Source organism: Sorex araneus, chromosome 2, assembly GCF_027595985.1.
Source record: "Sorex araneus isolate mSorAra2 chromosome 2, mSorAra2.pri, whole genome shotgun sequence".
NCBI lineage: Eukaryota > Metazoa > Chordata > Mammalia > Eulipotyphla > Soricidae > Sorex > Sorex araneus.
This window is the reverse complement of record NC_073303.1, coordinates 260664426-260682657: the sequence shown is the minus strand read 5'-3', so window position 1 is coordinate 260682657 and position 18232 is coordinate 260664426. Positions and strand designations below refer to the sequence as shown.

General features: G+C 54.8%; 1 protein-coding gene across 1 annotated transcript in view; it reads right to left on the bottom strand.

Moving 5' to 3' along the window:
• RANBP17 (RAN binding protein 17) overlaps window positions 1-18232 on the bottom strand; it is a 233952-nt gene that overhangs the window by 32898 nt on the left and 182822 nt on the right. The window contains exons 22-25 of the mRNA XM_055124757.1: window positions 16272-16379; window positions 14072-14154; window positions 4198-4412; window positions 2177-2315 (exon numbers count right to left, since the gene is read on the bottom strand). Of these exons, the coding sequence (XP_054980732.1) occupies window positions 2177-2315; window positions 4198-4412; window positions 14072-14154; window positions 16272-16379 (545 nt within the window). The remainder of the gene's footprint in view (window positions 1-2176; window positions 2316-4197; window positions 4413-14071; window positions 14155-16271; window positions 16380-18232) is intronic.

The window sequence follows — 18232 nt, the reverse complement described above, 5'->3', positions numbered from 1 at the left end:
CTGAGGCAGCTGGCCCTCTGCGACAGAGAATCAGAGGGCGGGAGCTCCTTGAGAGTGTTCTGGCAGCTGCGAGCTCCATCCTCTCTCTTTGCGAGGTGGGTGGTGGGCTGGGAGTGGAGACAGAGAGGGGGGGGAGTGACGACTCGAGGGCAAGCTGTGCTAAGCCTGGATGCAAATGCAGGCTGGACAACCAGGGCGTCATAGTGAAAAAGAAGCACGATCAGTCCCTTTGTAGGGGGAGATGCAGTTAAATTCAAACCAAACGAATGCAAGAAAAAGGATGGAGGAAGGAAAAAATAAAACCCCAAGTATGAAGAGGAGATAAATGGCAATACTGTGTATCTAAACTCAAATCTACGGGTGGTATATTATACGGAAATGATCAAAACATAAGCAAGAAGGCAGAGCGTCAGCTCTGATAGGAACCTGGGACCCCGCAGGCTCTAATGCCAGGCGGCTATGTCTGTAGACATTCCCACAGCCCGCATGTGTGAGGTTGCCTGGCCAGGAACTGAAGGTGCGAACCAGCTGAAGAGAAATAGGAAGGTTGGACCGGGAGACAGCTCAGAGGTAGAGCACCTGGTTTGCAAGCGGGAAGCGGGGTTCAGTCCCCAGCACCGCTGGAAGTGACCCCAGAGCAATGAGCTGGAGTAGCTTCTGAGCACTACTGGGTTGCCCCAACCCCCAAACAAACAAAAATAGGTCATCCAGGATGATCCCGGCTATGTCTTATGTCGTCTCAAGGGTCCTTCAAAGGGAAGAGGCAGAAGGTGACGCATCTGAGGACGGAAGGTGGGATGGACACAGTGCTGTTGGCTTGACAGAGGGGATGCGGGGGGCAAAGCCAGGGGACTAAGGTGGTCTGCAGAAGCCGGGGAAGGCAAGGATGCCCTGACTCCCTCCTAGAAGGAATGCGGCCCACTGATTCTTGGAGACCCAGCTCAGAGTTGTGGCCTGAAAGAACACTAAGATAATAAATGCAGATTGCTTTAAGCCACCAAGATAGCAAACATTTTCTGCAACAGCAAAAAACAAAACAAAACAAAACACCAACACACACATACACACAATCAACAGCACTAGGGAATATAGAAAGATTAAGAGTGAAATGATGATACGCCATAGACATGTGCCAGACCCCACACCAGGCTGCTTCATCCGGGGCGAGCCAGAGGGGAGTGGGTGAGGGCCCCTCCCCGCCCCCACAGAGCCAGCCTGGGCAGCCGAGAACCCCCCAGAACTCAACCATGGCTGTGCTCACGGCCGCTTTCCACACGCTCGGAAGAACCTCACCTGCGAGTGAATGTATTCCTGGCCCGAGACATCTCATACTTTACACCACTAATATACCAAGACTAGCACACCACATTTGATGGGGTTTAAAGTAGAAGGCAACCAAACTTAGGAAATATACCTATGCAGATATAGATATAAGCACACAAGGCTCAACCTTTAACAACAAGTTACAGTAGTCTCTTATAGAAGGGCTTAATGGCTCCTGGGTGAAATACAACCTTTACACACTTTCCTCTAAGAAACCTTTTTTGGATCATTTTTTTAGCCGATTATTCATAACAAGCAATACCAAACAAATTATTTCGGTTCTGCTTTGGGGGCAGGGTTTGGGGTTCGGGATGGAAACATTCAAAATATGGTGGTGGGAAGGTGTAATGGTGGTGGGATTGGTGTTCGAATATTAAATGTAATCAAATACTGTGAACAGCTTTATAAAAATAAAATAAAATAAAAGTGAAATGACGAAAAAAAGAGGGCTATGCCAATTCTTATAAAAGCTAGAAAGGAGAGTAACAATCCAAGTAGATTTCAGAAGGAAGTGTGGCGCATAGCGAGAGGGCCATTTGAGAATGACAGACGGGGAAATGCAGCCAGAGGGGTAAGCCTACCACGTGTCCCTGTGCTTAGTTCCGCTGGGTCAGGGCCCCTCAAGCTCACTCACTTAAAGTCAGTGGCCTCAACTACAGGTAAGGCAAGACTGCCATGAGGCCCGCTTCAAAATAAACTAGGAAAATAGGAGAAATTGCCTTCCTACATGGGAGTAACAGTTCTGACCCAGCCGTACAGAGGAGGCAGAAACCGCCTTCCCTCGGTGCTTGGCCGGGCCCGGAGAGCACCCGGGCGCATCTCGGGGGAAGCGAATGCCCCCCACCATCCTTACCGAGAGCCGCGAGTCCCTCGGAGATGGAGGTGAGGACGAACAGCAGCGCTGGCGGCTCTAAGCTGGCGATGAAGCTCATATGGTCCTGAGCGAGACACTCCAGGAGAGGATAATAAGAGCGGCTCAGTTTCCGATATTGCTACAACACAGAGACACTAAGTGTCAGGACACGGGAAGCAGAGGACATTGTTACGGCACAGCGGAAATTGCGGTCGTGCAACTGTGCCTGGTTGTAGACTTACTTAAACATAAATACAGACGACAAAGATGGGCAGCGGACCACACAGCAAGTCTCCACTTGGCACTCCAAGGTTCTGAAAGCAATCTCAAGCTCTGGAAATCCTCATATGAGCTGTAGTGTAATAGGTCGCTTCCCTTTTTTTTTTTTTCCTAAGATGATTTAACACTTAAATGCAACTACCATCTCTGCAGAATACGGAATTTAGAAGATGGAATTATTTTTCAGGGCTGGAGCAGTGCTAAAGAGTGGCTCTGCACCCTTGGGGGGGGGAAAATGCAAAGACATTTGCTGTTATAATAGGATTTAGCATCAGAGCACGCTGGATTTATATAATGCCAACTAAGCGCCATGTAACTAAATTGCAGTTCGGTAAATGGATTCGTATTTATTTTATCACATACTCTAGGCAACAGTTCAATGCATGAGAGACATACCTTCAAAAGCCTCAAGTGAAAGGCAAACTGATATTAAAGAAGAAGAACAAGTGTACGTGAGAGCGGGGAGGCACCCACAGAGCTACCCCGGCGTGACTGCGGGAGGACCACCGGACGCGGGGGGGGGCCCCAGCCTGGGGCTCCCGCCTGCAAACCCTGTGCCCCAGAAGTGGCGTTTTGCAGAGTGAGATGAAGGCGGCCTGCCGTCCCCATGCCCGCTCCACACTGACCGAACGGAAAGCTCTCCAGCTCCGAAATGCGGTTCTGTTTTTGTTTTTTGTTTTAAAATGCAGACACAAAGGCCATCCTAGTCTCGACTGAGTCAATGACTGAATTAGAAGTTTACTTGTTAGGACAGTAAGACGAGAGGGGTTGCTGGGGGCACAAGGGAGCCCCAGTGTCCGGGCTCTCTCCTGTGCCTCGTCTGTCCCGAGGGTCGCCGGTAGGTTCCCCTGCTACTGCCCTGGACATGAGATGCTGGACGTAGGTGGGCTTGGAGGGGCCGACCAGGCGCCACGAGTCCATCAGCCCACCGAGGAGCACGTCCTGCACAAAACCGACTCACGCACGGGGCCCCGGATCTTGCTAGTAACCAAGGGTCGGGGGCAGGAGGGACATCCTTGCTAAGCCTCGCCATGAACTGGGCGGCGTTACCGAGGCAGCGGCCGCAGCCAAGGCAGGCATCAGAGGGGGGCTCTCTGTGACCCGGCAGGGGCGTCTGAGGACGTCCGGCTGTGACCTGGCCCTGCGGAGCAGTTTGGGGACAGGAACATCCTGCCAAACACCTCCGGGCGCTTCTGCTGGGCTTCCGCGTTGGAAAACTGCTGACATCAATCAGGGAAACGAGGTGGCAGAGGAGGGATGGGGCCTGGAGATCACTTGGCTTAATTTATTCGTCTGAAAAGGTGAGGCCGTTGAAGCCTGGAGAAACAGAGGTGCTGACTTATGTGCAGGGCGCTGCAGGCCACTCGCTCCACACTTGGTCCATCTCGGCCCTTGCTGCGGAAGGAAGCCGGGCTCCGGGCCGCCTCTCCTGAGCCCGTGGACACGCAGCCCCGCTCCGACTTGTAGCGTGTACCCGGAAGCAGTCAGCGGCGGTGAACCAGGCACCGCGGTTTCTCAAGGCGCGCGACCCACGTGTCGGCAGGTGGCAGCTGCTGTTTCCAGAGCTGCCACAGGGAACACGAGAAACGCAGCCGCCGCGGTGGCACGTGACATCCAAGCCGCCAGCCACCGGCGCGGCAGCGCCAACTCCCCCGCGCTCTGCCGCGACACTCGGGGCCCTGGGAAGGCCGTGTCACTCCACGTCGCACACAAGCACTCCCGCGCCGCGCCGGGCCGCTTACCAGCAGGTCGCCGTGGGACACCGTCAGCAGCATTTTGACAAAGGCCTGAAGGACGTTGTCAAAGTGGTCGTCCCCGTACAGCTGGAAGACGCCGAAGCTGACATAATTCCCGCACAGGGCCGACTCGAGAGCCGCGCAGCAGATGGAGATGCCCTTGAGTTTCATCGGGTACATCTGATCTTGCGAGAGCGTCCCCAGGGACGGGATCTGATTACCTGTTTCAGGGGAAGAGCCAAAAAAGGAAAGAGAAAGGGAGCGTGAGTGAACGCAGCGGGTCGCGGCGGCGGGACACACAGCTGGAGCTGACTGCCACCGCTCCCCCTGCGGGGGCCCAACAAGGCTCGCTGGACACAGAAGGAAACACACAAATGGGCAGGGGGCTTAGCTGGGAAGAATGTACGGCCAGAGGAGCACCAGTCAAGGGCACCGCGAGAATCTGCTTTTATCTGGAGGGTGATCATACAAAGGTGCACGTGAAATACATACAAAAATAAACCCACTGGCACATCACTTAGACGAGCTTACTTAGTGTTGATGTGTGTGTTATCCTTCTCTGATAAAAAGTTTTTCAGGGGCTGGAGCAATAGTACAGCGGGGAGGGCATTTGCCTTGCACGTGGCTGACCCGGGTTCGAGTCCCAGCATCCCATATGGTCCTCTGAGCACCACCAGGGGTGATTCCTGAGTGCAGAGCTAGGAGGAGCCCCTGTGCATTGCCAGGTGTAACCCATAAAGCAAAAAAAAAAGAAAGAAAGAAAGAAGGAAAGAAAGAAGGAAAGAAAGAAAGAAAGGAAGAAAGAAAGGAAGAAAGAAAGAAAGAAAGAGTTTTTCAAAGAGTAGGGTACACACAGAGCCAGACAGAGGAGGAGGCTGCGCACGCAGGAGGCCTGGTCCCCGGCACCTGGGCACTGCCCAGAGGCCCCCGGCACAGAGCCGTGATGTCTACCCTGAGCATCACTGGGTGTGGCCCAAACTCAAGGCAGAAGTGAATGGTGAACGGCCAAGTCAGAGAAACGGCCTCTTCTCAGAGGTGAATTGTTCTGAACCCAGGGATGGACCCTTAGCCCCTTTACATAAACTTTGATTTTTGAGTTACCTTTCATTTTTCAGAAGTCTCATACGCTTGGCAAATGAATAAAATAAAATTAGGAATGCATCAGTATTCTTTGTCTCCCTAGCTCTCAAGAGACGACTGTTTAAAAACTTGAAAGTCTGTCATCAAAAAGACAAAAAAAACCCAAAATGGTTTCTAAATCACCTTAGATTTCGGGGTCCTTGCCAGCATTTATTTTTTTTGCTTTTTGGGTCACACCTGGCGATGTACAGGGGTTACTCCTGGCTTTGCGCTCAGGAATTACCCCTGGCCATGCTCAGGGGACCATATGGGATGCTGGGATTTGAACCCGGGTCGGCCTCGGGCAAGGCAAACACCCTACCCGCTGTGCTATCTCTCCAGCCCCCCCCCTCGCCAGCATTTATAATCAATTTGTTTCTGAAATGCGTGTTTAGTAAGGCCTGTAACTAGGTCATACCCAAGACTACTTAAAAAAAATGAGACTATATAGAGGTTCTTTTTCTTTCTTTTTGGGGTCACACCTGGTGATGCTCCAGGGTTACTCCTGGTGGTGCTCAGGGGACCACGTGGAATGCCAGGACGGGAACTGGGTCAGCTGTGTGTAAGGCCAATGCCCTCCTGGCTGTACGACTGCTCGGGCCCCGGGGCCACACAGGTTCTTAGCGTGGCGTCTTCCAGTTCAGGAGAGGCCCTTCTCAGGCTCGAGGGGAGCTGAAGTCTCGCTCGGTTCACAAGATTCGGAGTGTGTGGCGGCGGCTTTGTGTTGCAGTGACCGGGAGAGACAAGACTCACGTTCCCAGCACCCACTGGGGTCTCTGCCTCTCTGCTTGGCATCGGGTTGGCATCGGGCAGAGACCTGTCCGCGCTGGGGGGGGGCGGGAGTGAGACAGCACCAGCCCTTTGAGGTGGCTGTGATCAGAGAGAGAGAGAGCGAGAGAGCGAGAGAGAGAGAGAGAGAGAGAGAGAGAGAGAGAGCAAGAGCGAGCGAGAGGCTCTGCTCCCACTGGTCCCTTCCCTGTCCTGTGTCCAGAGCTCCCAGCCATGCTGACCGACCACCCTAAGTGCATGGCAGCTCTGCGGAGCCCCCCACTGACTCCATGGCGACCACCCAGACTCTTGTCCTGCCGACCTCGCAGCCAGATATTTCTCTCTCCAAGGTTCCAAAGTGCGCATTTGTGCCACTGATGCGGAAGGGCTGACGGGTGACGTGCCCGCCCTCCCACTCTCCACCCGTGTCTGCACACGCACCTGCATGGTCCTAGCACCTGCCTCGATTCCCGCCGCACCACAGGCCCACCTCCTCCAGCACCTGCGTTTCTCGGGGTCAGGGACACGGATACCGTCCGTGAAAGGGGAGGCCTTCTCAGGACCCCGCCGTGCTGAGGCCGGCAAACCCGTGTCCTGAGCCTTCCGGGCTGGGCTACATGGATGTGGAGGCCACTGCGGGGCCCGGGGAAGGCGGCTGCGAGCGGGGTGCGGCTGGCGTGGCCAAAGGCAGGAATGGGCCAGATGCGACGTCTGGGATCATGTTTGCACTCCGGTACCTGCCGTACCGGTGAGCTGTCGCCCTCCCACAACAGCAGGGGGGCAATGAGCAGAGAGATCCTGACAGGAATCCTGGTTTACTATAAGCAGCTTCCTCAGTGCTAGTGGATTTTAACCGCTTGGGTTCCTTTTTCCTTAACTTCTGCTTTCTGTCCTTCCTGGGCAGGCTGTGTTTTCCGTATTAGAGCCTGGCAAGCAACCCGTGGCGTACTCCATATGCCAAAACCAGTAGCAATGACGGTCCTCATTCCCCTGATCCTGAAAGAGCCCCCAGTACACCATCGGGCTACAGTAGCACTGACAGGGATGAATGGAGACGTTACTGGCGCCCGCTTGAGAAAATCGATGAAAAACGGGATGACAGTGATAGAGTGATACAGTTTATTACTGCACCACATCCGGTGGAGCTCGGACTTAATCCTGGGGATGGAACCCACTGTTTGTGTGTGAGTGTGTGTGTATGTATGTGTTTGTGAGTGTGTGTGCTTGTGTGTGTGTGTGTATGTGAGTGTGAGTGTGTGGCGGGTCCACAGTGGCTCTGTGCCCCCCACTCTACCAGCTCTTTGTTCCCGCAGAAAGACTATTTAAATTAATGGGAAACAGCGGTGCCAGGGCTAAGACAGAGCCATGGCGGAAGAAACGGCACAATGAACAATGCCATTTCCTGGCCGAGAGAGCAATCCATTACATTGATTTCCCTTTTCTTTTCCCCTTTTAATCTCTAAAAATTGAAAGTGAATTTGATATTTCGCTGACAGCTCTGCAGCCGGGCGTCTCCATTCATCATCACAATGGTCGCAGGAGAACCGCAGGCTCAGGGACTGGCCGCCGACTCCGGGCACCCACCCCAGCCAGTCTCTCGGGGCACGGGGGGTCAGGGACGGAGTCAAGAGGCAAGGACGGGAAGGGAGTGTGGCGTGTCCTTTCAGGAGCCGGTGCGAGCACGGCGTTGATGAGAATGGGGCACCCAGTAGTTCCCAGGGCTGACTCCTGGCTCTGTGCCCGGAGGTCACTGCTGGTCGGCTCTGGGGGGCCGTATGGGGTGTCGGGGACGGGGATCACTACCCGGTCGGCTGTGTGTGACACAGCTCCCTACCCACCGTCCTATTTCCCCGGCACCACCAAAGTATCTCTGCAGTTGGAGCGATACATTGTTTCCCAGTGCTCACTCCCGCGTCTCTCCCTAGCCCGGAACTCACACAGACTTCCTCCCGAGAAAGCCAGCACCTCAGGACAGTCAGCTGAAATCCCCCCCCCCCCCATCATTAAGGATAAAGCACAACAATTCCCCCCCTTGTCTCCTCTGCAGTCTTTTGCCTTTCAGGCCACTGCATCATCTACTGAAACGTAAGTCCGGCTCTCTTCTTTCTCCCTTCCCTCCCTGGGCCCTGCTTGCCTCCGAGCTGTCTCTCTCATTCCCACACTCCCGGGCACGGACTGCCCTCACTGTCTCCCCACTACTTCCGACCCTCTTCCATGCCACTTCTCTGAAGATGCTCTGTCCAAGCTCACCAGTAACCTCCTTGTTCACTGGACGCGATGGCTGGCGTCCAGCCTGCACCGTCCTGGGCCTCTTCTTCCCAGCCTCTCCTGATGCTCGCGCTTCAGGCTTCCCCTCGGGGCTGGCTCCTGCCCCAGAGCACCACAGGGCTCCCAGACAAGCGCCCGCCCTTCCATTCTCCTGGAGGAGGGAGTGTGCGGTGTTTACCGTGCCACGGTGATCTGCCTCGAGGCTCTGAGCTTCCAATACCGTCTACGGGAGTCAGAGGGTCCCGCCGCTGTCCCTCTAGGAGTCTGCCCTCCAGCCACCGGCCCGTAACGTGTTGCTGGCCCACGGGTGAGAGAGGTTAAGAGCACGGGTTCTAACCTGGCCTGTGGACGGGCACTGGGGACAGGTGCAGGAGGCCGTGCCCGTCTCCTCGTGGATGTCCGTCTACCGCCCAGAACGCACATGACCCGGACGGAACTGCGGCTCCCCTCACGGCCTTCCCTGGCGGCTGACCTGCGCCCTTCCCGAGGGGCCTCCTCGCTCCCTCGATGGCTCCGTTCCCCGTGCCAGGCAGCCAGTCCGCCGAGAGGCTTATCTTCCTCTCCTTTCCACGTATGTCGGCTTGGGGATGCAGTTCCACGCTCGAGCCCCTCCTAGCTGCCTGGCCCGTGGAGGCCGTGAGCACGTGCCCGACCCCACCGGGGTCCCGGCCACTCAGCACACCCACTGCCCTCTCGGAGCCCAGGCCAGTCCCACGCCAGGCCGCCCCCGCTTGCTGCAGCCCCAGGTCTCTGAATCACCCTGCGCTCCCGTCGGCCTGTTCTGGCCTTGGGGCCCATCCTTGTCGCTGCCTCGGCACCAGGGCCTGGGTGGGCTGCTGGCTGCTCTGCAGACCTGCCTTGGGACCCTCCAGCTCCGTCTGGGCCATCCCCCTCCCTAGATATTTGTGGGTCCCTCCGCCGCCCCCCCACCCCCAGACAGTCTGGGCTCCAACGCTGCCTTCTTAATGAGCCGCGACTCCGTGGCCTCACTGGGTCCCGCGCCGGGTTCTCTGGGAACTGCTCATGGCACGCCCCCTTCATTTCTCACAGTGCTCACTTAAAGGCCCCCCAAGAGTCTGGGCAGCTCACGCTGCTCCGAGTGGACACCGGCTGAGTGGCTTTCCGGAACTGTGTGGCTATGGAGATCACATGCTTCTGGAAATGCCATTTATCCCAGGGAGGGACAGGATGGAGAGCATTATCCTTACGGCCAGGGAGCGGGACGCTCTGCAGCTGTCCCCAAAGGCACGGGGGCTGAGCGCCCGCAGGAAGACACAGCAGAGGCGGGGGAGCTCCGGCTGCCCCGAGGAGAGAAAGGATCACGGTAGATGCATGCGTGTCAACATGGACGAACGGCCGCGGCCTACAGACAGGACTTTCGCTTCCCAGGCTCAGCGCAAGTGCACCATCGAGGGAGGGCCTGCATGCACCATGCACACGCCGCCTCAGAGAATGCTGACGGAGAGCAGGAGAGCACCAGAGGGGGAGCTCGGGGGGGGAGGCCCCATCCGGAGCACCACTGGGAGTGACCCCCAGGAGCCCTGAGCTGGGAGCAGCGCGCACGCTCGAGCGCACACACACACACACACACACACATGCACACACACACACACACACACACACACACCCCTCAGACAAAATGACAGAACTCCAGAACCCAGATACAGATTGACGCCGGAATCCCGACACAATTTTTTAACATGCAGTGCACAATCAGAGCTTGTCCTATTCAATCGTAAGGTTCCTCTTTCCCAACACCAAGCTTGCCTACAACGCAGGAGAAGCAGTTCCATTGTGGCCGCTATTTCCCTCCCATCGTGCTCTCCTTCAGCCAACAGATGTCACTAAAGATACCGGTACCCAGAGGCAAGGGGAAGAGAAGATTAGACAAATGGAAATTGAGCATAAAAAAACATGCAGTTCTTAAAACTGAGAAGTAGGTTTCCAAAGTAATAACATTTATTACACTGCATACAACATTTTAACCAAAAAATTTAAGAAGGAAATTTCTTTTATTAAGTTGCTCAGGCTGAATGGATCCTAGCACGAAGTTTTGAAATACATGTTCTTGAAGCAATTTAAAACTCATTAGAAATAATGGGCTTGGGCTAGTAGAAAATGTGGTAAAATTTAATCCGCATCCAAATGCTACCTGGGCTGTACAAACAGGAAATTGTTTTGTGCTACTGTGGCTGGCCCCGTCGCTGACCCTGAGCTGTAACTGCGAGAGCAGCTGAGAGCTGAAGCAAAATTAAAAACTTACATCAAAGTATATCATGACAGAATGTAGATAAATAAAACAGCATATCGGAAGTATTATTTTCCTGCCAGTCTCGCTGATCAGGGAGCGGGAAGGCAGACCACCGAAGATGGGCCAGATGGGGGGCTTCTGGACGGGAGCCCGACCCCTCTGTGTGGCCCCAACGCTGGCAAACCAGGCCCGCCCGTGCCCGAGAGAGGTGAGCAGCCTGGAGGCCCCGTGAGTCGGGGTGACCGCTGGGGTCACGGAATGTTCTGGACTCTTTTCTCCCTGGGCCTCCCCTTTTCTTTGCTCTGGCTTACCACGGAAATAAATACTGCTGCCGCCGGAGGGCCCTACTGGGCACTCTGTTCCGCCTCGTCCCTGGGCCCACGGACGGCCAGTGTCCCCTCGCTCTCTCTCCATCCCGCCACTGAGCACCAGAGACTGCAGAGCGAGGAGCAGGCGTCGTGGGAGATTACAGCACGTCACCCCGTGGCGCAGTGTGGCTGGCGGGGCCCAGCATGGGCCCAGAGAAGGGGGCGGCGTTTTCTCCCCACCCCCCGCCCATAACACACGTCCTGCTGACAAGGTGGAAGGCAATTTTCCCACCGAGTCTTTGCGTTCGGGTGGATGCAGGTCACCCTGCTCTGACAGGCAGTGCCTTGTCCCGAGCGTCGACGGCCACGAGGCCGGGCCAACGCCCGATTTCAAGACGGAAACTACTCTCGGCGCCCAGCGGCTTCTTGCAGAGATGCCTCTAGACTGTGAACTAAGCTACAGCCCCATGCTGCCCCGGGAGGGGAAAGGTTTTTCTCTCTCGGCCTTTCCTTTCCCCAGCGGCCTGGCGACCACCATCTTGCAGAACCCACTAAACAGAGGTACGAGCTTGCAGTGACGCGACTCCTGGCAGAAATTTCTCTAAACTTAATTACTAAAATACCAGAAATCCAAAACCGCGCGGCCTCATATGCTCTTCCTTCTCAGCCATGGAAAACATATTATCAAATGATGCCTTTTCAGCAGGTCTGATCGCTGGGGGGAAAAATCCAAATATTAATAGCGAGTTTTCTGTTGAAATATTGAATGTAATCAAAGTAGAGAGAGATTAAAGTGAAAATCATCAGCTACACAGGCAGGGTGCGGGGGTATACTGGGGTTCTTGGTGGTGGAACATGTGCACTGGGGAAGGGATGGGTGTTTGATCATCGTATGACGGAGACTTAAGCCTGAAAGCTTTGTAACATTTCTCATGGTGACTCAATAAAAATAAAAAAAGGAAGGAGCAAAGACCCACAGGCTTTGAAGACCAGTGCCAGCTCAGTGACTGGCTCGTGACGCAGTACCTAGCCAATCTCACCGCACCCCCCCACCCCGAGGAGGAGCAGGGGTCTCCTCAGGGCAGGGGCCCGAGCCCTCAGGGTAGGGTAGCCCTGAATTGTGGCTTCACAACCACCGCTGGGGTCATCTCCTCTGTCCCACAGGAGACAGAGCAGGAGAGACTCGGCAGCCAGCTGTGAGGCCCAGGTACGAGTGGCTGATAATAAGTCTATCTCGGCAGCGAGAGCTGGGGTGGGAGGGAGCTGAGGAGGGGTTTAGACACTAAGGCACAGTCTCCTCGCCTGGCTGGGAAGGCGGCTCCTGCATCTTCCTTCTTAAGAGAGTGATGATGGGGCTGGAGCGATAGCACAGCGGGGAGGGCGTTTGCCTTGCACACGGCCAACCCGGGTTTGATTCCCAGCATCCCATAGGATCCCCCAAGCACCGCCAGGAGTAATTCCTGAGTGCAGAGCCAGGAGTAACCCCTGCGCATCGCTGGGTGTGACCCGAAAAGAAAAATAAAAAGTGTTGACGGTTCTTTCTCTTTTCATGGCATGTCCTTTCTCTCCCCTCCCCCCGTCTCTCCCCCTCTCCCCTGCTCTAATCCTCACCTGGTGTCTTTCTCAACTGTTGTTGTGCAGCCATTTGCCGTGATGGGGACAGAGGCGTCCCGAGGGCCCATGACCTGGCACTGACGTGACACTGATCGGACGGTTCTTCCTGGGATCCCTTCGGGGCTAACTGCTGGCCACACTCTTTTGTCCTAAACATCTGGCCATGCTGGGGGGAGGCGGGGTCCCGACCCTCACTGGCACCCCGTGACAGTGACTACAGCCCAAAGGAAGAACAACACAGAGAAAGGAACTGGATCCTGACGAAGGACAGAGAAAGATACAGATACCCAGCACAGTCGGTGCTTTCAGAAGAGTCGTCATCATACATACACTTGGTGAACCATTTTTAGTTACTCAAAAAGAAATGAGGATCATAGGAGAAAAAAAAATTTATTTTTGGATGGGGGGGTTGCAGTTGGGCCACACCCAGTGCTCAGGACTCACTCCTGGCGGGGCTCAGGGGGTCATCTGGGGAGCCGGGAATCGGGCGGGCATCTGCTGTGTGCAAGGCAAGCGCCCTACCTGCTGGGCTCTCTCTGGCCCACAGAGGCTATTTTTAAGGCCAAAGGAACTTAGAGCTGACTAATGACTGGGAAAGTGAAAACAGAGACACGAAAAGGGAGAAGAGAAGTAGAAGGGAAGCCGGCAGCAGCTTCCGGCAGCCTGGTATGACATAGAGCCCAGCTGGCAGTCCGGACTCGGCCGTGCACGGTGACACAAATCGCAGAGGGGTTTTGTTCCTCTGGTCCCCATTCCTTGGTGCTTAAAGATCTCAAAGAGTTGAGAATTTCATTGATGGAGCTGGAAGAACTGGCAAAGTTTAGGGTTTATGGTAATTTTTTTCTTTTCTTTTTTTTTTTTTTTTTGCTTTTTGGTCACACCCGGCGATGCACAGGTATCACTCCGGGCTCTGCACTCAGGAGTCACTCCTGGCGGTGCTCAGGGGATCCTATGGGATGCTGGGAACTGAACTCGGGTTGGCCGTGTGCAAGGCAAACGCCCTCCCCGCTGCGCTATCACTTCACCTTATAATGGTACTTTTAAGGCCCAGTTCTAACCTGTAACCAAACTTTTAGACTCAAACTAAAGCGGCCCGTCTTAAGTCTAGGTTCAGATTCTAGGGATACAGTGGCCCCTACTCCCCACATGAAGTATTTACTGCCCTTGACCAGGTCATTTCCCCAAGAGTCAGGGACAGGCTGCTTTCGGCTCTCCTGAGCCCACACACCACAACCCCCCGGTGTAGGTTTAAGCAGTTTTGAACAGGTGTGAACTTTTCAGTCTTTGGCCGAGTGCGTTTCCTTTGCCTCCTGACACTGTAGCTTCATCATGAAGAGATTCATCAAGGTGGCCAGGCATGATTTGTGGCAAAGGCACGCTGCTGACTCCTGCTGATGCAATCTGATCGCTACCTGGCTTTCTACACTCCTATTACCCAGTCCACAAATTCATACAGATATGAAGGTTCAAAAGAACAAAATAACAAACATCTTTCTTTCCTCCAAAGAGATAAAGTTATATTGCAGAGACAAATATGGAAAAAGATACTCACCATAAGTGCAAATCATTTTACTCGCTTCTCTGAAGAGAAGAATTCCATTAGGAGATGATACATCAAAACTCAAACGCTGGGACCTAAGAAATATGGCAAAAAATTAGACTATGTGTGCTGATAAAGAACCCAGATGTAGGTTTTAAAATGCCTCGAATTTTTTCATGTATTAGAAATAGAAGCAGTACAATTATACCTTTTTCAAAAAAGTGCCATTCCATTCAACAAGTGTTTATAAAATATGTATGCTAATCTTCTCTAACTATAAAGATACCAGGACATTGGGAAGAGCTATCTTCATTTATTTACTGGTTCAAGGAATTTGCTTGTTGTCAAAACAATACCCTGATGTCTTATATCACAGACTTCTTACCTGTTTCTCCTTTCATGCAAAGTGGTTGGTAGATTAAAAAAGAAGAAGAAAAAAACACCTAAACAACTCAGGTGTGTCTAAGTTTACAGGTGAGAGAAATAGACACATACGTATCAGAGCTCAGTTTTGGGAAGCAAATTCTAGAGGGACAGAGAGGGAACGGGGTCTTTGGACGTATTTCAGACGCACGGAGTCCCATGCAGGCCGCAGCCGGCACGTACCCGGCACAGGGCAAGAGAAACCAACCTCACAGGTTCTGGATGAGAACAATGCGCCTCCCTGGTTCGGACCAGAGGGGCCTGTCTGAGCCAAGGTGGGAGTCCAACATCCCGCCCTGACACACAGCCGCCTTCCTCCCGGCGTTAGTGATGTGCACTCAAGAAATACTGGTACGTTTTTCAAAGGATTAGCCAAAAAAAAAAAAAAAAAAGAAGCAGGCAGGTCACCCCCCAAGAATTACCCCAAAACAAAGGCAGTGCTACAGCCTTGTTTTCCAGGAATGAATCATTGCTCCACCATGCTTGAGCAAATGCTTAGAATTCAGGGCAATTACAACTAATTAGAAATGATGGTTTCTAATTAATGATTGCTATTGTGAACATTTGATTGCTGGCACACAATTCCCGATTAAGGAAATGTCTATTCAAAAACTCACAGTAGATTCTAGAGCAGTAGGAGCAAGATATCCTTCTCCCGGGCTAGACAGGCATTTGTCTGCCGAGCGGCAGATAAAAAAACACTTTACAATAGATAACAATTTTTTTTCCCCCTTCGTACTAAAGGTTGTATCAGAAATGAGTTATCTGGATGAAAAAAACCCGCATAATTTAATAAATTAGTTTCTAATATAACACACACACAGCCACCCTTTCATATTTAAGGTGTCTACGAGAACATTTAAGGAAAAAGCCAAAGCAAACCTAACAGCCTTCTAGAAGAGTAATACTCACATCCGCTCGCTTGCCAGGTCATTTCCCACCTCTTGCTCGAGCCTTTCTAAGTGACCACGGTGAGACTCAGCCCAGAGCTCGCCCGGGAGCTGCGGTGCCTGCTCCTTCCCTGCCTGGGTCTGCCGCGCGTGCACACACGCTTTCCCAGAGACCCGTGAAACAGGATGGCTCGGTGACAGGTAATTTGGTGCGAAGCCATACTCACGGTGACATGTTTTAAAGTGGCAAGGCCAATTAGCTGACTGCAGTTTTGCGCTTTGAGCGACGACTTTGGTTTGTGTTTGTGTTTGAAATTACATGCTGAGTTTCTTGAATCTGCTAGTCTCGGCAAATCATAAGGTCAACCGAGCAATTTCTAGAGCACAGCGTTTGTAGTGGCTGTTTAGATGGAAACCGGAGGGGCATAGATAGAGGCATACGAATCTCTTGGCACGGAGCAGGAAGGATGGCTTAGAAGCCGGAGTGGTCCCCCAGGGCTCCTGAGATAGACTGTGCGTCCGTGAGCCGCTCTGGGAATTCATTTTCTTGTCGGAGAAACAAATAAAGCGGCTCAATTCAGAAACCTCTAAACTTCTGCCGGGCCTCAGCCTCCTCTGCAGCATGGCAGTGAGGTAGTGAAAGGGTTAAGGCAGCGGCCCTTCCTCCATTTTGTGTCTCTAAATATTCTGAGTAACGTGGCTCTGATCTCCCACAGTTCCTGGCAGGCACCTAAGTGTCGCTCTCTACTCCTCCCCGTCCCCACCCCCCTCCACCAAGGCTCCCTTCTGCCCTGCCGCTAAGCCGGGACTAGACTCAGGTGGTGCAGGAGAGGCCCTGGCCACAGGACAGGCAGCCCGGGGGGGCCCCCCCGCAGCCCCCTCCCGGCCACCCCACTCACCTGTTCTGCAGCATCTCAGCCATGAGCTTTAGGATGGGCGTGGTACACGCTGGCTCTCGGCACCAGCGCCCGACGGCCCTGTGAAGGAGCGGGAGGTACACCGGGTACCTTTGGTGAAGTGTGTTAAAGAACTCAGCGACATTCCTGGGCGCCAGGCACCCCGGCCAGAGAGGAAGGAAGGAAGCAGCTTGCCACTGTGCGCGCTGCACACGGGGGCCCTCTGGAGACGCCCATCCCCCGCACGGCTGAGCTCCGTGGGGCTGCACACACTCGGCCCCATCTGTGGCCCGTCACTCGAATAGTGGTGTTTCACTCCTGGCACACACCCCGCAAAGTGCCAGGTGAGCAACACGCCCCTCCCCAGGAGCGACGGTTAATACCGCAGACGGGGAATCGGTTTCCCCAGCGAGGCTAAGAACACATGCGGACTGCTGTGCCGGGTTTCTTGGGCATCACTGTACCGCAGGGGAACCGCTGGCCCCGGAGCACCACCAGGGGGTCACCCCCCGGCTCCGCATCCTCAGCGCCCGCATGCAACTGGGGGCCAGGATGGCCGAGGAAAGCCAGGAGGGAGGGGCCTCCCTCGCCCCCCCCACAGGGTCACTGATGAAGTCCTAAAGGCCGAGGAGACAGTGGACAATGAACCCACGTATTCACCTCCCGGGTTAGAAATCACTGTCGTTCTCCTCTCCTTCTCCCTGTTGAAGACTTGGCCTCTAAGGGAGCCACGGGGCTGGGGGGGGGCGGTGTAGTTTGGTGGAAGGCTCTGGGCGGCTTTGGGTGACTCCAGATCAGACTTGCTCAGAGTCCAGTTCCATGTTCCCCCAGGAAGAACATGTCCCTAGTGCGGAGTGCGCTCTGAGCCGTCAGGGGCCCCTTGTTCGGCCCCCTCCTCAGTGTGCGGGCACAGGGGTGTGGAGGGAACAGAGGTCCCAGCCGCAGACACAGAGTGGCCGCCCTGTCACCTTCATCCCGGACTGCGCGCTCTCCCCATGCTTCCCCGGGCACCCACAGTTCGGTGTGTGTGTGTGTGTGTGTGTGTGTGTGTGTGTGTGTGTGGTGTTGTATGGGGGACAGACCCCAGTGGCCCTCCCTGCTCTCGGGTATATGTGTGTGTGTGTGTGTGTGTGTGTGTGGTGCAGGGGACAGACCCCAGTGGCCCTCCCTGCTCTCGGGTGTGTGTGTGTGTATGTGTGTGTGGTGTAGGGGACAGACCCCAGTGGCCCTCCCTGCTCTCGGGTGTGTGTGTGTGTGTGTGTGTGTGTGTGTGTGTGTGGTGCAGGGGACAGACCCCAGTGGCCCTCCCTGCTCTCGGGTGAGTGAGGCATCCGGGCCCCCTTGAGAAGTGACGCTGCCTCAGTGCTCGTGCTCCGCCCTTGGCCTGGCCCCCACCCCTCGTGTCTCCCTGCTTCTCCCCCGGCTCCTGGTGCCCGCTCACACGTGTCTGTCCACTCCACGCCCATCTCCAGGCGACCCCTTCTCTGTCTGGACAAACAGCACCAGCCCCGCCTTCACCTGTGTCCTGCATCTTTCCCACAGCAGCGTGGCCGGGGGGCGGTCTGCTCCCCGTGACGGCCAGTGGCAGCAGGGCGGTGGCCTGCGTCCTCACGGGGCCCCTGAGGTTCCCACAGACGTCCCTTATTCCCAGAAACACCCCCGACGCCACGTGGCTCCCCACCCGCACCCTGGCCTGGGGGTCTGGGCGAGGTGGCTGACAGCTCAGGCCGCGGTCCCTGCCCTCCGCTATCACGGCACTTTATCTCCCCGGTTCTATTACACGCTTTTTGGGAGCGGGGCCTCGGCACTCACCGCGTGCCTGGATCCGCTACAAAGCAGATGTCCGCTGTGTATCGGTCATCGGCAACCTGTGACCTCGAGGATGACGTAAAGCGTACGGGACTGGAACTGCCCCCTGGGTTCCTCCAACGTGTGCGTTCCCCTTTGTAGCCGCGTATGAAGCG